Raw genomic sequence first — 22,492 nt, forward strand, 5'->3', positions numbered from 1 at the left:
AGGTCAGCCCGGGACCAGGGTTCAATTCCCGGCTCGGCGGCGTCTTGAGTCCTAAAATGTCCACGGACTCGACAATTCTCGCTCCGGTGCCTACTCGATTCACGGGTTCACACTCTGCGGCTCTGGGCAATAGCTTGCTTAATCTCCACAACGGCCCCTCGCGGTGGGATGCCTGGCTTTCACCTTGTGTATACCCTGCCGGGGTTATCTCACAGGGGAATACCAGGACGGGTTCCCTAAGCAAGCGCTTAGATACCGGGTCGGTGATTTGCACTATATAAGTACATTTACATAACTACCTGTGTGGTGTCCTTTCATTTGGTATTCAAGGGGTTATATGTGGTAAAACAGCTGGCTTCACATGCCAAAAGAGTTTAGCCTAAGACTGCTTTGTCCATGCTACCATTAGGATAGCTGGTCTATAAGGTTGACTTACAACCAATCACCATAAGGGTTGTTTGGACTGATACAAGGTGATCACTATAACTAGTGAGCATCATATATCAGGCCAAATTCTCACAAACGCAACCTCAAACAGGGTGGGATAATCCTCACTTCTGTGTCCTTAATAGAATTAAAAATTCTTGACACGAAAGCTTGAACTGTCAACGAAAAGACATCCCATCCTTGGGGTGAGAGTAATCTCCTTCACAGAGAGCTAGGACACCTTGTGGTGAAAGCCAGAAATCCCTAATAGCCACAAAGCCGATCCACCTGCTTTCGACTAAGACCATCTCCATCAGGACATGGAACGTATGGATCATGTACAAAATTGGTAAAAATGGCCCAAGTGGCAGATGAAAAAGTACAACCTTGCTCTGCCTGACATCAGTGAGACCAGATGGATGCAGTCCAGCCAGAAAATAGTGGCTCCAGAAGGAATGCTGCTGTATTCGGGACACGAGGAAGAGAACGTCCCACGCACTCATGGAGTAACAGAGATGCTAACACCAGCAGCCAAGAGAGCTCTGACTGGATGGGAAGCCCATGGTCCCAGAATAATTACAGCGAGCTTCAGCAAAAAGAAAAAGAAGATCAATATGAATGTTATCCAGTGATATGCACCTACAAATGACAACAAAGAAGAGGCAAAGGAACAGTTTTATAACAGACTCCAGTTCATGCTGGAGAAATACCTTGAGAGATACATCACCATACTAATGGGGGACCTCAATGCCAAGTTTGGCAACAACACTGTGTGCAATAAAATCATGGGCAACCATGACCTTGGCGACATGAATAAAAATGGTGAAAGGCTTGCAGATCACGATGCCCTGAACAGCCTGGCAGTAGTGTATCCCCACACAAAAAAAATACACAGGACTCAGTTCTCCAAAGGGGAGTAATCAGGACTAATCCAGCCCGTTGTCTCCACCCTTGCACCACCACCCTCGGACTTATGATGAAGGGGGAAAGCACATAATGCAGGTTCCCTGCTTAAGACTGAAGGAAGGTATTTGACCTCACTGACAGAGGATCCGGCCAACAACTGAAGAAAACAAGAAGCTGTGCGTTCAAACGTGATGGAAAGAGAGCCATTACACAAGGACCCCACAGCTGATTGAGGATTTGGAAGTCTTTGGGAGGAAGCTTCCTGTCGCTGGAGTCCTGAAGTAAGCATCCAATCGGTTATTACATTTGTGTGGCCAGGAATGTATTCTGCTGGAACAGAGACTGATTCTGTAGGCAGTGATGCCAGAAATCCTTGGTGATCTCCGCCAAGAGGTACGACCATGTTCCCCCAAAGGCTGTTGATATAGCTAAGCGCTGAGACATTGTCTATACTGAGAAGGATGCAACATTTCGTCCTTTGAGGAAAAAGCCTCTTTATCGCAAAGGACCCCACCAGCAGCTCCAGACAGTTGAAATGAAGTTGGAGTTCCTCTTGAGACCACCTGCCTCCCTTAGAGATCGGACTGCATCTCGCTCCCCAGTCCTATCGGCTGGCATCTGAATATGATCACATCCAGAATGCTGGCAAATATGGCCATGCTGTTCCAGACATCTATATGGGCAAGCACAATGGCCTATTTGTCTAGGAGTTCCTGGATTTTGTGGTCTATATATACACTATTGCAGTAGGAAAAATGGTGGGGAGTGGGAAGGACTCCTGAACCAGAGACTCGTAAAGCTCCATCTTGTAACCCCAGATAGTCTCCAGGATCCAAGCGTTCTGTTTGCTAACAAAATGTCTGGGCCTTCTTCCTAAAATCATTCAGAAGGAGGGATGATCCTTACCTATAAGGGTGGTATTGGAGGGATTGCTTCCTCCCTGGAAGGAGCTCTTCCGGAGTCTGCCCGAGTGCCTCGCAATCTTGTCATGCAGAAGGTATCTCTACCGGAGTAACATCCATAACCTCTGCGTCGTATCCTCTAGAAAAGGCCTGAAAGTAACCACGACCAGACGCGTGACCCCAGAAGCGCCTGTCCCACCCAAAAAGGCCACATTTAAAAACAAATTGGAGACACGTTTGAACCTTGTCTATGATGGAGAAGGTCGCCACATATTTGCTGAGGTCCTTAACAAATCTGTCCCCAAAATGAAGACTGTTGGCCAAGGGAACAGCCTCCGAGGTAGCGCGGTTCACCAACTTGGGGTCCTTTTAAATTGGGAAGGACCTCCACCTTAATGCACATTTAGCCCAATTAGCATTACCAACGAGGTCAACGGGTTAGCCAAATTTCTTGGCAGGACACCATCTATAGGATTTTCGTCATTGGCTTTGAGATGTCCAAGAATTTATTCTGACAGCTGCGCCAGGCATGGTCAATGCCTTTCTTGGGGTCCTTTGAGAATGTTTTGTAAAAAACAGACATGGTAGGGTCCAATTCGGGTGTCTCTGCTACCTTCTTGGGAATGGAGGACCAAGAGCATTCAGCCTGGAGCTTAGACCACACTTCTCTCTGAAAACCTATACATGCTGCACATAGCCCGTCACCTCGAGGGGGGTGGCACTCAGCGAACAAGGATGAACAATGTCCTCCGGTTCAAAATCCTGTTTGCCGTGCGCTTGGTTTTCTGCTGGCTTTTAACCGGAAGAGTGTGGCCATGGGAGGTGTCTGACCCAGAGGAATGAGAGGTGGTCTAGTCGGGAAATGGATCGTCTGGAGGCGGTCCGGATAAGCGTGGTAATTCAGTCGCTTCATACCCATGATCCAAGAGCCCTGATTGGGAGAGCCTGTTCAGCTTATCAGAGTGGGGCTACTTTAGCAGCTTCTGGGGTAGAGGGAGCACTGTGTCCTACTAGCTGTACCTCCAAAATAGGGGTGCCTTAGGGGGGGCTCCGTTCCCAAATCTCTACGTGCATAGCGTTTCAGAGATCTAGTAAAGGGGTGCAAGGCCAGAATCAAGGTTCTACTGAAACTCCTGAATGGAGTTGTCCAGAACCTGAACGAGGCGATCTTCAGTTTAATAGTAGTCGTCATCGTCCTCTGGGAATTCTTCACAATACCAATCATCCACAGGGGAGAAAGGCGCAAGGTGGATATGCCGATTATATCAATTGCACCTTCAGTGAAGGTCTATGGGGGGCACCTCAGGCGGGGCAAGGAAAAGAGTGCTTGGCGTTCGGTGAAACATGGAGGGAGCGACCTGCAGCCCCTCAGGCAGAGCCCTAGAACATATTTGCTAGCCCCATTGGGCGTGGGAGGAGTAGCACAGCTGAAAACACGGCTGCGGAAGGAACCGGAGACAAGAACCGGGTCTACGAATCACTCCTCTGAAATACAAAGAAGGCACGAGACCACAACTGCATGCGGAAACAAGAGAGTAAGCGGCCTCTACTGCTCCACTCTCACTGCACCACCAAGCAAGGAGAACTCCATCTGCCAATCCTGTAAGAGAGAAGTATGATTAGACTCTGCAAAAGACAGAAGAAGTGTGGCTCAATGGTTAGAGCGATTCAGAAAAGGGGGTGGTGATGAACAGAGTGTCTGAATTAAGCAGACCACTCTTACCCAGTCCAAAGATCAGGGCTTGATCCATCACCGTTATTTATCTCACTGCACCATCCCAGCTCAGAACCTGGCTATATGCAAATCAGTCTGTCCCTGGCCCAGTGCATCATGGGAACAGGGCAGACTAAACTACCAAGCCAATTCTTCACCAGAAAGGAGACAAGCTACCGGGGACCGGTTTCTGGCATTTCAGCCGTCTTCGGCCCGGCTTGCTTGAATCCTGATGGTGCAGTGAGAAAGGGAGTCATGTCTGAGTATACCCTGCCACACCTATAGTGGCCAAAAACGATTCAGAAAAGGGGGTGAGCTGGGATGGTACAGTGAGCTAAAAAACGGTGTTGGATCTAGCCCTGATCTCTTGACTGGGTGAGAGTATTCTGCTTAATTCAGAAACTCTGTCCATCACCACCCCTTGTTGTTAAATATTTTGTCCACCCTAAGCGTGGAAGGGTATACTCAGGTGTGAGTCCCTTGCTCATTGCACCATCAGGATTCAAGCAAGCCGGGCCGACGACGGCTGAAATGCCAGAAACCGGTCCCCGGAAGCTTGTTTCCTTCCCAGTGCAAGAATTGGCTTGGTAGTTTGGTTTACCCTGTTCCCATCATGCACTGGGACAGGAACAGACTAATTTGCATATAGCCAGGTTCTGAGCTGGGATGGTGCAGTGAGCTAAAAAACGGTGTTGATCTAGCCCTGATCTCTTGACTGGGTGAGAGTATTCTGCTTAATTCAGAAACTCTGTCCATCACCACCCCTTGTTGTTAAATCAATGGTTAGAGCGGCAGACCCTGATGCAGAGGTCTGGCCCGGGACCAGGGTTCAATTCCAGACGCGGCAGGGTCTTGGGCTCATTGTCTGCGGCCTCGATAATTCTCGCCTTGGCGCCTACTCTAATCATGGGGTCCCACGTTGCAACTCTGGGCAATAGCTTGCTTAATCTCCACAATGGCCCCCACAACACTGGGATGCCTGGCTTCACCTTGGGGGTGCCCAAGAGGGGCATCTCACAGGGAGAGCCAGGATGGGGCAACAGCCGTTACAACGCATCTTTTACAACGCACTCCGTTACAACGCACACCATTACAAACGCAGGATCCTTTGCAACGCATGATTTTACATAGCAGATGCATTTACAACGCATGCCTTTACAACGTAAGTATAGGTAAGTTTTTCTTTTTATTTAACCTTTTTTCTAATTAATTTAAGTTATTTTGATATATATATATATATATTCAATGAAAAAACCATAGGTTATAGGCCAAATATAGTTAGGAATTCGCATTTACAAAACCTTATTTTACTCGCATAAAACCATTGAAATTCCATATATAGTTAGAAGCGCTAACTATATATCGCGCACCCGCAATCCACTGCTGATGATGTCACATATTACATCATTCATGACATGGTCAGTGACATCACTGATGACATCACTGATGACATCTCAAATGACATCACTGATGACATCACTGATCACAACATCCAGTGATTGTATGTGTCTGTAAAGTTTAAATATGTTTCACATATTGAAGAATGAGTGGATGTATAAGTGTCTGGATGAAGAATTTAGTAGGTGCATGACTGACTGTATGAGTGAGTGATTAAATGTGTCTCACTGAGTGCATGGGTTAGTGACTAAACTGTCTTAATTTGTGCATCAGTATGTTTGTTGTTGTGTAAGCTGCTGCATGTGTTGATCAGTAGCTATAAGAGTGGCCATATGGGTTATTGATTGGTTGCCCAAGTATTTGAATGGGAGGCTGAGTGTGTGTGTGGGTGGCTGGGAGGTGCGTGACTCTTTGCATAGATGTGTAAGCAGTTGATTCACTAGGAGTATGAGTTCAAGAGTGCATGTGGAAACAGCTATATGGGCGGTTGACTGTGCATGGGTGTGTTGGTGAGTGAATGGATTTCTCATTGCTACATGTGCAAGTAAGTACGTATGTAAAACACAATACATGTGAGAGTTGAGATATATAAATAACTGAACATAAGAGCCAGTGAATGTGTGAGTGGCTGTATCGATCACTGTGAGCTTGTATCAGGGATTATATAAGAGAATAAATATGTGTTATTATATGTTTGAATAAGTAAGATGTGTATAACTTTATAGTTGAGGAAATGGAGGTGTGATTGATTCTTTGCATGACTGACTAGGTGTGTGAGTAACTCCATGGATGAGTGACAGTCTGTGAGTGTCTGTTTATACTGAGTGTATGTAAGGTTATATTAGAGTCTGAAGAGGTTCATTGTATTATCACATGAGTGATGTGATCAGTGATGACAAATGAGATGTGATCAGTGATGACAAATGAGATGTCATCAGTGATGTCATTTGAGTTGTCATCAGTGATGTCATCAGTGATGTCATTTGAGATGTCATCAGTGATGTCATTTGAGTTGTCATCAGTGATGTCATTTGAGATGTCATCAGTGATGTCATCAGTGATGTCACTGACCATGTCATGAATGATGTAATATGTGACATCATCAGCAGTGGATTGCGGATGCGCGATATATAGTTAGCGCTTCTAACTATATATGGAATTTCAATGGTTTTATGCGAGTAAAATAAGGTTTTGTAAATGCGAATTCCTAACTATATATGGCCTATAACCTATGGTTTTTTCATTGAATTTTCAAGGTTTTGTAAATGCAAATTCCTAACTATATATCCACTATAACCTATGTTTTTTTCTGTGAATTTCATTGGTTTTTTAATAGCAAATATGAAAAGCTTTAAAATGTCAAGTACGTGATAGATAAAAACATTTTCGTATTTATGCACGCTGATGTGCTTTGAACGCTGCACCCCCCCCCTCCCCTCTTTTGCCTTAGTAGTACTCTCTCTTTGCAGATACTGAAGGGTAGTTAACGCAGGCCTTTACCCCCGTTGTAATCCGTCGTGCCTCCTTGTCTCTCCATTTGATTGATTGTTGTCCAAGCATTTACTGTTTTAGAATTGGTTCTCTTTGGATCATTCTCTATTTACAAACAAGCACAAAGGCGCAATACTCTGTTTAGTCTTTGCAGATAGTGAAAAATCGTGTAAAAAAATAAAAGTAATCGAGCAAAATCAGTAGGCCACTAATTGGATCTCTTTTTGACCTCGCTAAAATAGAAATATTAGGAACAACCCTTCATGAGAAATACGAAAATAGTGAGATGAACTGAGCTCCACACCATGAGGGCTGCAAGACAGCTCGGCTCCATCACCCATCCCGCACAAAATAACGACAAACCCTATGCAAATATTAAAAATGTAGACAACACACCAGCAAAGAAACAGGGTAAAACATTTTATTAAAAAACTATTTACATAACGTTGGTTTATAAGATGATGTCAGTAGTGGACCGATGTGTGAATAGAACGAAAACAGCACAAGGCTCCAAGATCCGGATGGCAAGCTCCTGGATGTTGGGTGCCATAGTTTAGAGTTCTGAATTTCAGCCTTTTTCAATGCCTGTGCTTTGTTGAATCAAAATGGCGGCTTGACACAAAGCTGACTCAAGCGTTGCTACTGATGCTATGCAGACCAAAACTGGTTTTCAGTTTGTACATTTTTCTAGATTTTTCAATCCAAGTTTGGTTGACTTTGTAGAACGATGGCTTCAGATTTTCAACATACGGTGTGGTGGCGCTGACTGGGAGGGGGCGCTTCGCTCCTGCCCCCTCCCCAAGTAAGATTTTCATACGTGAAAGTACGTTAATGGTTTTGGTCCCTGAGATGCTTCGATGTCACTACCATTCTCAAATAGCATAAGTTCTGGATGTTGGGTGCCATAGTTAAGAGTTCTGAGCAGTGCTTGTAACACTGTCTGAAGCTTATTTCCACCTACTGCAGCTTCACTATTCTCAAAGTAAGTGAGTGTCGTTTGTGGACCTGACTGCATTAGAAAACAATGTGATATGTTACCTTCCTAAACAGCTTGACGGAGGCCCCTGAGGGGCGGTGTGATGGCCATGGACTCGGAGAAGACGCTTGGCTCCGACACCCTCCCCAAGTCTTATAGCACTGGTGTAGCCTGAGATCGCCCCCGACATAGGCGGCCGGCTCCCGGGGTCCGGCGGAACTTTTTGCCTTTTGATGACTCTTCAATTCTGGACCATGTCCCACAATCCGTTTGACCTGAAGACAAGCTGTAGTGGGGCGCCCCTTTATCGTTTTAGTTGCCATTCCGCCCGCTTTTGCTACACTGTGCCTCTTCCGCCATTCAGCTGTTTACCGCCCGCTCTTGCGACTACAGCGTCTCGCTCACCATGTAGTTGAGATGCGCCCGCTCTTGCGGTGCAGCGATAGGCGGCTGCCACAGGACTCTCAAAATGGCGGCCGGCTCTTCGGTTTTGGGCCTGGTCCACTAAAATGGCCCTGGGACACCTTGGAACTCGGACGCTTGTCTGCTAGGGCTTGGGTCCCATTCTCGAAAAGCGTCCCCTCAGCCGTGAAGATTCTACAAAAGTCTTGGGGGCCTCCGACTCCCGCAGGCTTCTGGTGGGGAGCGGCTGCCATGATTGCTCGTGGAATGGCCACGACGGAGCTACGAGATGGTAGTGGTCTCATGCTGACGCCAGCTTTAGTCTGAAACATCCAGAAACACTATAGACTACCAATTCGATCAGTTCCGGTAGCGCCCCAACATGAACCGGAAGAGAAGAACTTGCCCTCCCCTCTTTGACTGATGGTTCTTGTTGCCTGTCCCCTCTGTTGTCATTTAACAGAACTTTTTGGACTGCTGAAAGGGGTTGTGTTCTGAACGCTGGTTGGTGGAGACATTTAGACTATATTCTTGACCTACGTTGTCGCGTAATGCGTTTTATGACACGCCGCGTTAGCGCACCCGGAAGTGATCCGAGGCGCGGCGCGCAGCGCGTAACGTAAGCATAACAGGTCATGTGACTTGTTAATAAAACTTTTCATTGGTTCATTTTACTTTTGTTAATTTATTGATGAAAAGCTTGGTCATATGACCTAAAAATTACGCTTTTTATTATTTTCGAACAATATTTTTTTTTCAAACATATGTTATAATATTCCAGGCTAATGTACTTTCCCGGAAAATTTACAACTGTCTTGCAAGTAAAATATATTCCTTTTTCGAGAAAAAGGGCGTTTCTTCCTTCCATGACGGAGCCGTTGAGTAAAAGAGATTCGGCCTGCTGTCTTAGTCGCCGATACGCCTGATTATCAGATTCTTATCGATCACTTTATGTTGCAGACATGAAAAACACAACTGCCCTTGACCATTTATCTTTACTGCGTTCCTACATATTATACCTTTTATCCGTCATGTAATTGGACTGCTTTATTTCACTTGCCTTTTACTGATTCGAAAACAGTCACTAAAAGTAAAAACTTTACAAATGTAAATACTACTACCGTGTTTTGTTTTAAAAACCTTTATTGTGAAAATGTCAGTATACAAATACGGGCCTATAACCACGTGGGCCGGCCACGGAGCAAACTGAAATCGTATATGATGAGGAGACATTTACACTGTAGAAGAACGTAACGAGCGGGCCATTAGGTTGCAAGAACAAAGGTGTCTAACAGTTGCGGAATCGGTGGACGTACATTTTGTAATTAAAATACGACAGGACCACTTACAATAACATTTTCTAGATATACATTTGCGGGCAAGGAGTTACGAGTCCCATTTATACCGGCGCCATTTTGGGCGAGGCCGGGCAGGTCCAAGATATAGTCAAAATGTCTCCACCAACCATCGGCCAGACCAGAACCCCTTTCGGCCCTTTATGCTACAAGATGGTGTCTTCCATTCAGAAAATATTGGTGGCAGCATTTTGAAAAGAAACAGAAACAGCCGTTCTCCTAGTGAGTTTCACATTGTTACATTTAGGAAGAATGTTGAAGAGTAGTATGTGGAAAATCTGAAGCCATTTTTCTACAAACTCTCAATCAGACTTGGATGGAAAAAAAAAACCTGAAGAATGTACAAACTGAAAACCAATTTTTGTCTGTATAGCACCAACAGTAACGCTTGAGTCAGCTTTGTGTCAAGCCGCCATTTTCATTCAATCAATAGCGTCCCCCTGCACACATTCAGGGACCTGGTCGTGTCTTCAGATGAAACGCATTGTAGGAAAAGAAGCAGAAAGGAAAAGGAAAAAAGTTCCGCCGGACCTCGGGAGCCGGCCGCCTATGTCATGTGCCACCTTTGGCCACACCAGGGCAATAGTGAAGCTGCAGCAGGTGCAAATAAGCTTCAGACAGTCCTACAAGCACTGCTCAGAAATCTCAACTGAGGCACTCAACATCCAGGACTTGCCATTCGGATCTTGGCGCCTTGTGCTGGTTCCGACCTATTCACACATCAGTCCACTACTGACATCACCTCATAAGCCAACGGGGCACCCCACGCCGACTTTCGGCGCAGCATTGTAGGATGGCCACACTAGTGCAGCCACTTGCTGGACACCACCTCGGTGCCATCCGGATCTCGGCGCGTTCGAGTCACTGTGCCGGAAGAGTGACCGGAACTCAGCTGAACACGCCGTCTTTCGGCGCAGCATTGTAGGATGGCCACACCAGTACGGCAATTTGCTGGACACCACCTCGGCGCCATCCGGATCTCGGCACGTTCGAGTCACTGTACCGCAACAGTGACCGCAATTCAGCTGGACACGCCGTCTTTCGGCGCAGCATTGTAGGATGGCCACACCAGTGCGGCAATTTGCTGGACACCACCTCGGTGCCATCCGGATCTCGGCGCGTTCGAGTCACTGTACCGCAACAGTGACCGCAATTCAGCTGGACACGCCGTCTTTCGGCGCAGCATTGTAGGATGGCCACACCAGTGCGGCAATTTGCTGGACACCACCTCGGTACCATCCGGATCTCGGCCCGTTGTGCTGCCTTCGGCCTATTCGCACATCGGTCCGCTACTGACGCCGCCTCACGTGCCAACGGATTTTCTACGCTTTTTGTAGCCCTATGCCGCATAACAGGTCATGTGACTTGTTTATAAAACTTTTCATTGGTTCATTTTACTTTTGGTTTCCTAAAGATGGAAGGCTTGGTCATATGACCTAAAAATAACACTTTTCATTGGTTTAGAACATTTTTTTTTCCCAAACGATGAAAGCCCCACCTTGTTTCTGGATCATTCAGACTGAAGCTGGCGTCAGCATGAGAGCACCACCATCTCGTGGCTCCGTCGTGGTCATTCCGCGAGCAATCATGGCAGCCGCTCCCCACCGGAAGCCTGCGGGAGTCGGGGGCCCCCAAGACTTTTATACAATCTTCACGGCTGAGGGGACGCTTTTCGAGAATGGAGCCCAAGCCCTAGCAGGCAAGCGTCCGAGTTCCAAAGTGTCCCAGGGCCATTTCAGTGGACCAGGCCTAAAACCGAGGAGCTGTCCGCCATTTTAAGAGCCATGTGGCAGCCGCCTATCGCTGCACTGCAAGAGTGGGAGCAACTCAACAACATGGTGAGCGAGACGCTGTGGCCGCAAGAGCGAGCGCAACTCAGCTAGATGGCCGCCACCTGGGGAGGCCCGTTCACGCCGGCTCCCCCACCCCCCCCCCCCCCGGGCCGCCGCACGCCAATTTTCGGAGCAGCATTGTAGGATACCAAAACCAGTGCGGCAGTTTACTGGACATCACCTGGGTGCCTGTCGTACATGTTGTGTCAGCCATGTGACACTGGACACAGACCGCTACTGACGAGGCCTCCCCCCGCACCACCCGGGACGCCCCACGCTGTTTTTCTGTGCTGCATTGTAGGATCCCTAAACCAGTGCGGCACCCAGGCGACATCACCTGGGTGCCGTCCAGAACTCTGCACGTTGTGCTGCCTTGGGACTATTCGCACAACAGACCGCTACTGACGAGGCCTCCCCCCGCCCCACCCGGGACGCCCCACGCCAATTTTCGGAGCAGCATTGTAGGATCCCTAAACCAGTGCGGCACCCAGGCGACATCACCTGGGTGCCGTCCAGAACTCTGCACGTTGTGCTGCCTTGGGACTATTCGCACAAAAGACAGCTTCTAACCATTGTTGCTTTTTGTGTTGAGAAATGTTTAAATGTTTTTAGTTTTTGTTCCGTTCGTTAAAGTTAGTAGTTAATAAAGTTTTATAACCTTACTTTGTTGGAGTGTTATCTATTTTTTTTAAAACGGGTGAATGGGGCCTTGAATCGGGTTATTGTCATGTGTGGGCTTTGGAAGTGTGCTGCTGCAGGATCGGACATTTCAAACTCAAATGCACGTTCTTTTTCTTACCTTTCCGAAGCATGGAGCGCAATAGCAGGCAGAGAAAGGGTGATGCACGTGTTGAACACTACCTGACCTGGCAAGTTGCTGGCAGTGCCCCCCCGCCCGCTCCTGAAAGAGGGCACACACACACACCGCCGCCCCGAGTACTTCACAAATCTTTAAAAGACCATGCGCTTGTTCATGAGGCTTAAATGGTTTATCACCTCTTCTAGAACCCCTGCATCGACCCTCTGACGTTTCATGGAAAAATTACCATGTAACACAATACCAAGCCCTGTCAGCTGAAACCCCAAGGAATCGTGGGGCATATTATCAAGGGGGTTTATCTCCGCTTTTTTGGCTTTAAAAGCCATGAAAGCGGAGATAAAATTATTTCCCTATTACCAAGCTGTCGCTAACACCAGTTAGTGACAGCTAAAAGGAGATAGCGACCATCTAGGGCCCCGCTTTGCATGTCAGTGATACTTATCACTAATGACATGCAAAGTGGCGTGCCAAGATGTTAGCGACTGGAAACAGTCCCTAACATCGCTACCTTCTATTACCAACTTTTGGAGATATTCGCGCTAAGCGCGAATATCTCCAAAATCTAAGACCTGCCCTGAGCAGTTCTTAGCCATGTTATCCAATGGGAGGTGGATAACATGGCTAAGAGCATTAGGTCGATAATACATGAATATCGCTGACTTTTCAGCGATAATAGCAAGGTTTATCTGCGATAAAAATCGCCGATGTGCGGCGATAATTTTTGTCTCTAAACAAGTTAGAGACAAAAATTATCGCTAGTTGTTCGTAATATGCCCCCGGGTTTTTGCTTGCAGAAATCGGGAGGCGGGAGACTAGCACTGAAATCAGTACTCACACGCCTGAATCAGGAGGATTGGCATGTCTGAATTCTCTACAGCTGGGGCCATAAACTACATCCGCAGGGTTAGGTGATAGCCTGGGACCAGCCTGGCATCTAAAATGGCTGCCGTGCACGACAAAATTGTGGCATTCGAAAAAAGGCAAGATGGCGCAGCCGCTGGAAGAGATGTATCAACATATATCAGCCTCCTCAGCCACCCTCAGGAAACATAGGGGATTAGGATACGTCTCCCGCACCCCCTTATACCTAGTACTTTAATTAACGAAGCACAAAATGGCGAATTCCCGTTTCGCTACCAGTTTGCGGCCCAGTTCGCGGCCCGTGAAGCGCTTCTACCGTGAAAAATCATTTTTTTTTTATTTTCCCCACGGGACCCTTTAATAACCCCAACAACATTCCTAGGGGGTCAAGAGGGGGATACCTTGCCCCCTTTCATTAAATTCCCCCTTAGTTTTTCACCTTTTCTTCTCTCTCGATCCTACCGAAAGACAAGATGGCGGCCGCTCCGGACTGTCACGCAGCAAAAAAAAAAAAAAAAAAGCTCACGCACAGCCGCTGGAAGAGATGTATCAACATATATCAGCCTCCTCAGCCACCCTCAGGAAACATAGGGGATTAGGATACGTCTCCCGCACCCACTTATAACTAGTAATTTAATTAACGAAGCACAAAATGGCGAATTCCCGTTTCGCTACCAGTTCGCGGCCGCGCTTCTACCGTGAAAAATCATTTTTTTTTTATTTTCCCCACGGGACCCTTTAATAACCCCAACAACATTCCTAGGGGGTCAAGAGGGGGATACCTTGCCCCCTTTCATTAAATTCCCCTTTCGTTTTCCACCTCTTCTTCTCTCTCGATCCTACCGAGAGACAAGATGGCGTCCGCTCCGGACTGTTTAGAATGTTGACAGACACCGGAGAGCCAATCAGCTTTCTGCGCGCAAAGTTCCGATAAGCGAAAAGTAAGCGGACCGGATCGCTGCCCAGAGCGCTGTTACAGATATATATCTTGGTTTGAACGTTAATTTCTCAAAAACTACTGGAGCACATATATTGAGACCTAGCAAAGGCACATCGGGCTAACAGTCCCTACAATTTTGCCAAGTTTCGTGCAAATCCATTCAGCCGTTCGAGCTAAAAGTGAGTCCAACCGCCCTATGGAAAACTCAATGCAAAAAACGCGTTTTGGGACCCCCCTTTTTTCTCAGCCCCCCCTTGACGAAACCCCGCCAAATTTTCAGGGGCTGCTCAGAAACAAAATGTGCCATTTTCCTGAAAATTTCAGCCGATTCCGTCCACAAACGCCAAAGTTATTAGACATAGAATTTTCAAAAGTCCCATAGAGAAAAAATTCTAACTATATATACCTACTGGCGATAGCCAGTAGGTAATATATATATATATATATATATATATATATATATATATATATATATATATATATATATATATATATTTTTTAGGTTTCAGGGTTGGGTTTGTGTTTTGTGGTACAGGGGTATTTTTAGGTTTCAGGGCTGGGTTTCGGTGTACAGGGGTATTTTTAGGTTTTAGAGCTGGGTTTGGGGTACAGGGGTATTTTTAGGTTTTAGGGCTGGGTTTGGGTTTTGGGGTACAGGGGTATTTTTAGGTTTCAGGGCAGGGTTTGGGTTTTGGGGTACAGGGGTATTTTTAGGTTTCAGGGCTGGTTTTGGGTTACAGGGGTATTTTTAGGTTTCAGGGCTGGTTTTGGGGTACAGGGGTATTTTTAGGTTTCAGGGCTGGGTTTGGGTTTTGGGGTACAGGGGTATTTTTAGGTTTCAGGGCTGGGTTTGAGTTTTGGGGTACAGGGGTATTTTTAGGTTTCGGGCTGGGTTTGGGTACAGGGGTATTTTTAGGGTTTTTTAAATACCTAATCTATTATATATATATATATATATATATATATATATATATATATATATATATATATATATATATATATATATATATACACAATAATTATTTTAAAATATAATTAAATTAATTTATTTTTAAAATAATTACATTTTTTAATAAAATAATATACTTACCTATACTTACGTTGTAATGGCATGCGTTGTAATAGCATCTGCTATGTAATGTCATGCGTTGTAAAGGCATGCGTTGTAAAGGATCCTGCGTTGTAAAAAATGCATTGTAACGGTGTGCGTTGTAAAAGTTTGCGTTGTAACGTCATACATCCGCCAGGAAGGGTTCCACAGCGTTATACAGCGCCGGGACACCCCGGTGATGGGCAGCTGTGCGCTTTACAAGTATCCTACACTTATATTTAGATGTGCAGGCGCCGTGCAAGGACACACAATATCAACACCTCAAGTGTGAAAAGAAGGGGAAAGTAATACATAGCTGACTGCACAGCATCAAAGAAAGCATTGTGCCCTGATTGGTGGGTTAAGCCCAGTGGGGAGCCATGCTTGATGGGTAATGTCGTCAAATACTGGTTTTGTTGGTTTTACTGGCTACATCTGACTGCGCAGCAGCAAAAAAAAGCATTTATAGGGGAAGCTGGGTCCTAATTCGTGTGGTAGGCCCATTGAGGAGCCATGCTTGATGGGTAATGTAGTCAAATACCGGTTTTGTTGGTTTTACTGGCTGCATCTGACTGCGCAGCAGCAAAAAAAAGCATTTATAGGGGAAGCAGGGCCCTAATTGGTGTGGTAGGCCCAGTGAGGAGCCATGCTTGTCGGGTAATGTAGTCTAAATACTGTTTTTGTTGTTTTTACTGGCTGCTGTAATAAAGTAATTAAGAAAGAGAAGCATATCCGAAGCCTCCGGCCCTGAAATATAATGATTTTGTTGAGTAGCTTCTTTGGCGTCAATAGAGAATACATTTTTTTGGAGTGGGAAGGAAGATGTCAGGACAGACTACATGTATAGTTTAGAAAGTACACGCTCTATTATCACTTAGTAGACCTCAGCCTTTTGTCGCAGTTTGGCAGGTGAGCTTTAAGTATGCCCTCTCCTCCTTCCAAGACTGATTTTAGGCAAGACAGTCCCAAATTTTTAAATACAAAATTACATTCTTTAACATTTTTGATCATATTTGAAGCTCTGCGTTTAACGCACACTGGGCAATGATAAGATAATTTTTACTTGTGTTGCAGGCATGCTTACCTTTGTGAGGTTGCACTTTTCGAAGTAACACGGTTTTCATCCATGACCCCTGGCTGCTGCACTTATCTCTCTGGTGTAACACTTTATGCCAGCAGCAAGTCCGGTCAGAGTGATGTCAGTCTCAGAACTGCAGCTGGAGTTTATAGCAAAAAGCAGCAAGGCAGCCCCAGTGGTTGAAGAAGCGAGGCTGTCAGAGAGCAGGTGGGAAACCTGCCAGGACCTGTGTCACCCACCAAAGTCAGGTGAGCTGAGAAGTATAAAAGACTCCTTGTACACACACATCTCTTGAGTTTTGGATATTCTTAGAAGGGAGAGCTATTTGGTATCACTGCAAATTCTGTCACACAAACTTTGACATCAATGACAATATACAGGAAGTGAGAGGAGTAAAAGAAATGAAAAAATAGGATAACATCAAAACCTCATTAAGTAGACAAATAGCTAGCAAACGTAGTGGAGGAGAACTCGGGTGGGACCATAGCATCCCCTCCCATCAATTGCAGGTATCTGTGGGAGGACTTCTCGTGAGGTGGCAGTACATGCTGAAGCCTCTACTGTTCCTAGCAGACATTCTGGTCTCTGAAAAGAGGATAATTTAGACTTTAGCTTCTAGGCATTTCCTGCTGAGAGTGAAAGCTCAACCGAGTCTCTAAATGTGTATTTCACTCTAAATGAGTGAAAGTCGATGCCTCCGCTCACAGAGACGCCACATGAGTGTACAGGCAATCTTGAAACATTTATTTTGGTGACTTTAAACTTACTCAAAACACACTTTAGGCCAGAGACACCAATTTTAACCCAAAAATGACATTATTTTACCTTTGAGTATATTTAGAGCCCGATGTTTAAACCATACTGGGTTTTGGTATTGTATTTATGGGCTGCTATTCTTTATGCTCATAAGAAGAAATGAATAAACAACTGGAAGTTAAAGGCCTTGGTTTTTTTCAAAGCAACAGTGCTTTGATGCATGGCCTCTGTCTTGCCCCACTTACCTCTTGGCTATAAAAGTTTCAATAGGCAGTCTGGTCAGAGCTCCCAGTTCAAAGTCACTCACAGAAAAGTAACTACAATCGATAGCACAAAGTAGCAAGGCGAGTGAAGAAAGGCTGGGTTGGATGGGTGTGAGCCACCTGCATCCTCCACAGTGAGTGGTTCAAGACCTCAGCTGTCAAAGGTGGGTGAGTTAAAATCTAAGTTAAGAGTAATGGCACACATTTTTGAGTGCCATTCTACACTGTCCTCTTTTAAACGAGACCCACGAGTCACCTTAAAAGATAACATTTGAAAGGACATCAAGTTTATTGAGGGTGAATACTGTGCCATACTATATCTAAATTCTAATTCATCCACCATCTCTTGGATTAAGCATTATCGAACCCCAGCCATTCATTTTGGAGAGTCAATTTTACAAATGTAACACATCGGTAATCCCTCTGGAATGAAATATTGTTTTAGGCTCTAGGATTCCAATGATAAACAAAAGTATTCACCACAAACTGCCTAATGACCGCACAAAAGGCCTCACAAATTCATTATGCCTTTATTTGGTTATCTGCAAGCATTAAGAACACTTAGAAATAGGTTCAGTTCAGGAAGCACTCTTGGAGAGGATGTGGCCTAATGGCTAGAACGGTCGACCTTGAAGTTGGGGAGCCAGGTTCGAGTCTCAGCAACTGCGCTCAACATCCTGTGATTCTGGGCAAATCACTTAATCTCCTCGTGCACACGCTATATAAAACTATTTAAAAAATGTTTTTTAAAAAAGCAAGCGCTTTACAGCTACAACAAAATATTCTGGTAATAAACACTGTATTATCAATCTGGCAAGGTACCCATATTGTGGCTTGTCCTTATTAATGCAATCCTTGGGCCTAGCTATCAAAAACACGCCCATCCCCAGTGGTGGTCCCTGCTCGACTTCAATTCCCATGTGATCAAATTGTGTGCTCCGTGGTAATCGCCTTTTGAACTTTATCCTCTGCTCCTTTTTTTCGGTAATAATCGATCTGTGTTAAGGAAACTGGTCAGGAACCCTACATAAATTGTAAATATCCAGAGGAAAAAGAGAACCCAGTTTCACACACTACTTACCAAAATTTGCAATTGTGGGGAAGTTACAGGGTTTGGATCAAAAGTCCTATGTTATAGTATTGATTTATCTTGTTTACAAAATCACTTGAATTATGTCCTCCATAGGACTCTGCCTTCTAATGTAAGAACTTTGAACTAAGCAAGCCACAGCTGGGTGCAGGTCATAGGACAAATATTTAAAGAGGAGTTAACTGTCTAAAAATCAATAAGGTTGGCCACCCCATCATAACGGTTATCAGCGGTGGCCAGCACTGATTGGAGGTAGCGGGGCGGAAGGACGTGTAAGGTAGGGGCAGGGGGACGCAGCGGGGTGGGGAGGATGGTGGGAGTGTGTGGGATTATTTTTTTTTATAAACGTACCGTCAGGCCACTTCCTCGCCTCTGTAGTCCTACCTCACTCAGCCTTACCAGAAGCACACCCAGGTGACCAGTCAGTTAATCACAATACTACCTTAGCAGCATTTTGATTGGTCTGAGCGCTGTGTTTCAGCGCTCAGAAGCTGACTGGGGGCCTGGGCATGTTCTCCATGTAGGCTGCAATGCACCCTGCATGGAGTACATGCCAAGTGCTTAAAACTCTTTAGGGCGGCCCGAGCGAGCCGGCCAAGCAGTCACAGCACACTTTAGGATGGTGCTACCACTTCTCCCCTGCCCCCGACCCCTAACGCAAAGCAGGCGGAAGTAGCAGAAAATAAAATTATAATAATGCAAGTTATTATCATTTTATTTTACCTTTGTGTCACAGCAAAAAAGCAGTGGGGTGACGCTCCTCTACCTCAGCAGAGGTGCCGCCACGGATTGTTAATTAGCATAACATATGTACAGAACGCAAGACAAACTGCCCATCCAGCAGAAGGGACGCCTCTCACTGCAAGACACCGGTATGTCAGCGAACACCCCCAGTGTGCTTAACTACTTATACGGAGAACAGTAGCACATTGCTAGTGCAATCACTAGCAATGTGCTGCAGAACCAGTTTGGAGTGGTCCTCCTGTTAAATGCCCTCACCAGACTGTTCTCCAGACACAGCCTTTGTGTAGTGATGCTCCTCACAGCAGGGCAGTGTCCAGCGCGGTGCACTCATAACAGATTTATAAAGAGCTGTGAGGTTTCTGCATATGGCTGTCATCAGCCCAAATGAAAGTGTGATTAAGGAAGACAAACGGCTCTCCTTCACCTTGTATAATGCAGCCCCACCCTTCACCCCTGTCATCTACAAACAGGCAATGGGACAGGAAGGTTAATCTGCAGCCACTTGCTAGCAAAGTCTTCATTGAATTTCTAAAGGCAGCCTGGTCTCTTTAATCTTTGCCTCAATGTCCAGATCACCAGCCGGAGGAAAGAAATCAATACACTTCCTCGGAGCGGGGATGCTGTCCTCACCCTTCATATTGTGTTATGTCCAACCACAGGATTTCAAATGGATACCATATTGTTTTGCAATTAATCCTGTGAGCCAACCATGAAGACGAACATCAGAAGACATCCACTCCAGAGTCTGCTGAATCGCCCTCTCAGTGTAGGCATTATTTACTCATATATTTTCCATCATTTCTATGATCTAAAGGTTACTGCTTCCTTTCGCACAGTCTAAGCCTAGTGGTAGCCTAACAGCGGACACACTTTTTTGCCTGTTTCGACTGTCTATAAAAAAACAGAATAGCACTATCTTGCATGCACATAATACTGTTTCTTTCTACAGTCTTGCATCCTCAAATGGCATGCCATTTCAAAAAGCATCTGTATACTGCTAAAACCTTCCACGATAATCTGACCTTTACTTAAAATGTCTGATTAATGCCTCTCATTTTTTCTTTAAAATGGTCCTCTCCCCTACATGTCTTCTCTGAGCACAACCTACTCTAAGAAATATGTATATTTGACGTAATCTTTATTAATGTATTTTTGTAAATGTTTGTAAATTGCCCACAACTCAAAGGTCACAACCTTTCCTTCTTTGAAAGTCATAGTCCTGCAACCTAACAACACCTCATTTATTAATCCCACCAATCCCAAAGTCTAATCTACCACAAAGAAACAGGAGTAAAAGAATGGAATGGTCATTAATTAAAACTGGACTAATCACTAACCTTGGCTTCCATAACAGCATGTTAACCCAAGTAAAGTGCTTCAACACCTCATCCAGGCTAGTAAGTGCTATATCAATACAATACAATTTAATACACTTTCCGTTCTTAGTGGAACACGATATCTATTCCGCACCTTCACATAATACAGTCTCAAAAAAATAATCACACGGACAAAAAAAACAACTTATTTTTTGTTTAATTTGGTCAAGACTTTTATAGACTATAAAATAGATTATAAAATAAAACAAAAAACGCATGAGAAATGTTGTAAACAACAAAGGTGAAGCAATCTGGTTTCCCTTGGTTAGAAGTCGGTGATTGAGGGGACTGCTCATTGCCTCCGTATTTAAGCCAGACCACCAAACCAACCTCCCAAATGAGGCAGTTTTGTGTTCTGTTCCTCAGTACTTTCAACAAAAGGACAGAGTTAGCATGAGCCCTACCAAAATCCTGGGGAAATGGGAACTGCATTCTTCTCAATATTAAAATTCTTGGTAACCTGTTAGGGCCCATGATAGATCCAGGCATTCTCTCATGTCTTCGAATCTTCTAGTTTTTTCACTGAATTAACATTAATAATCCATCTCTATAGTTCACTACTAGGAGCTGGACTGTGGCAGGAGGTTTCAGTTGGCAGACAGCATCACCAAAAAAGCGAGTGTCTCTCTGAAAGCTCGCTAGAGTGGGATAATCGGTCATACAAAAGCGAGTCTGTGAGGTAATTTATATGACACCAGTCAAACACACCTCTCAGAGGCACCTGCCTGCCAGGCTAACATTTCTATTTTACTAAAGGCAAGTTCCCCTCAAACCTGACACAGCAACCCCCTCTGCAACACTGATCTTTCAGAGATATTGACATGCAGGTAAATTTCCTGTGTTTTCCGTAGGTTAGCTCTGGATATATGGCAATTAATTCACAACTAATACCTGTGAACAACAGTTATTGGCTGAACAATTACGTTGAAATCGAATTACAAGTAGTTGTATATTGGACACTGGAAGAAAGTGGATGACACTTGGTGGATAGGAATGATTTACTGTGGAGGGGATTGTCGGGCAAAACTAAGCTCCTAACTTTGAATCTGGTCACCCAGGCTGCTTGAGAATTAAGTGCCCGGATGTTACATCTCCCCTCCCACCTTACCGTTGGGCGTTGCAGAACTTGCGTGGGTCTTTCAAAAGCATCTGAGGAGCCTTTGTTGTAAATGCACTAACTGTGTGTGAAAGCACAGTAAACATTAAATCCTGCTGGTGTCCCTGATTAAACAGAGTCCATTATCTCCCCAAACTGTCATGGAAATCTTAGACGCCCCTTGCAGGTTATGGTCTAAAAGCCTGCTTCGGCTTCTTGCCTCCTTGGCCATGTCCTTCTGCAACGCTCCAATGCTTATGATTTTCCACCATTGAAACCTAGCTATTGAGCAATGGATGCCAAGCTTTCTTTCAGCTTCCGGGTCATGCTGGGGATCAGGTTCATGTGCTCGTCTGCACACCGGGATACACAGTTTTCTAGTTGCGGCTTGACCTGAGACTCCTTGCCGCCAGAGTCTAGGGCGTCTTTGGCCTTATCATTGCAGTTCATAGTACAGCGAGCCAAACGATTCTGAAAGTCAAATAACAGCAACAAGTCAATAATTTTTGAAGGCTCCTGGCGTGCAACATGACGTACAGTTAGGTAACCAATACTTAATAATGCAAGGTCATAAATAGGGAAAGTGGTCTATATGTGTGGAGGTTAAGATTACATTTGGAATTGTATAAAAACAGGAAGATGTTTTGGCTATTACAAATACACTTTAATTTGAAAATTGCAGTTTTAACATACACTTTAAGTTTGAAGCTTTCTTGTACACCTTTCTAATTACACTGGGGAGGTACACAAACGGGATATCCAAAATATTTTTTCAACAATAGGACTCAAGATAGAATACTTATTGATTTGAAGCACAGACCGCAATGTCCAGATGCAGAAATTTGAGAGGCGGGGTAAAGTCGTGGACAATTCTTACTTTTCCATTTGGTCTGACAGTGTGTTTTATTATTGGGGGAAGGGGTTGTTTATCACAATCACTGTTAATGGCGTCCTATTGGTACAAGCATTTTACATT

At 45.1% G+C, this 22,492-nt stretch overlaps 1 protein-coding gene across 1 annotated transcript in view; it reads right to left on the reverse strand.

The window, feature by feature from the left end:
* Positions 1 to 20,560: 20,560 nt before the first annotated feature.
* Positions 20,561 to 22,492, reverse strand: part of TIMCC (TIM double twin CX3C motif chaperone) — a 38,190-nt gene continuing 36,258 nt past the window's right edge. The window contains exon 3 of the mRNA XM_086943474.1: positions 20,561 to 21,987. Coding sequence (XP_086799600.1) covers positions 21,799 to 21,987 — 189 coding nt within the window. The 3' untranslated portion in view covers positions 20,561 to 21,798. The remainder of the gene's footprint in view (positions 21,988 to 22,492) is intronic.

The sequence above is a fragment of the Lissotriton vulgaris genome, chromosome 11, assembly GCF_964263255.1.
Source record: "Lissotriton vulgaris chromosome 11, aLisVul1.2, whole genome shotgun sequence".
Lineage (NCBI taxonomy): Eukaryota > Metazoa > Chordata > Amphibia > Caudata > Salamandridae > Lissotriton > Lissotriton vulgaris.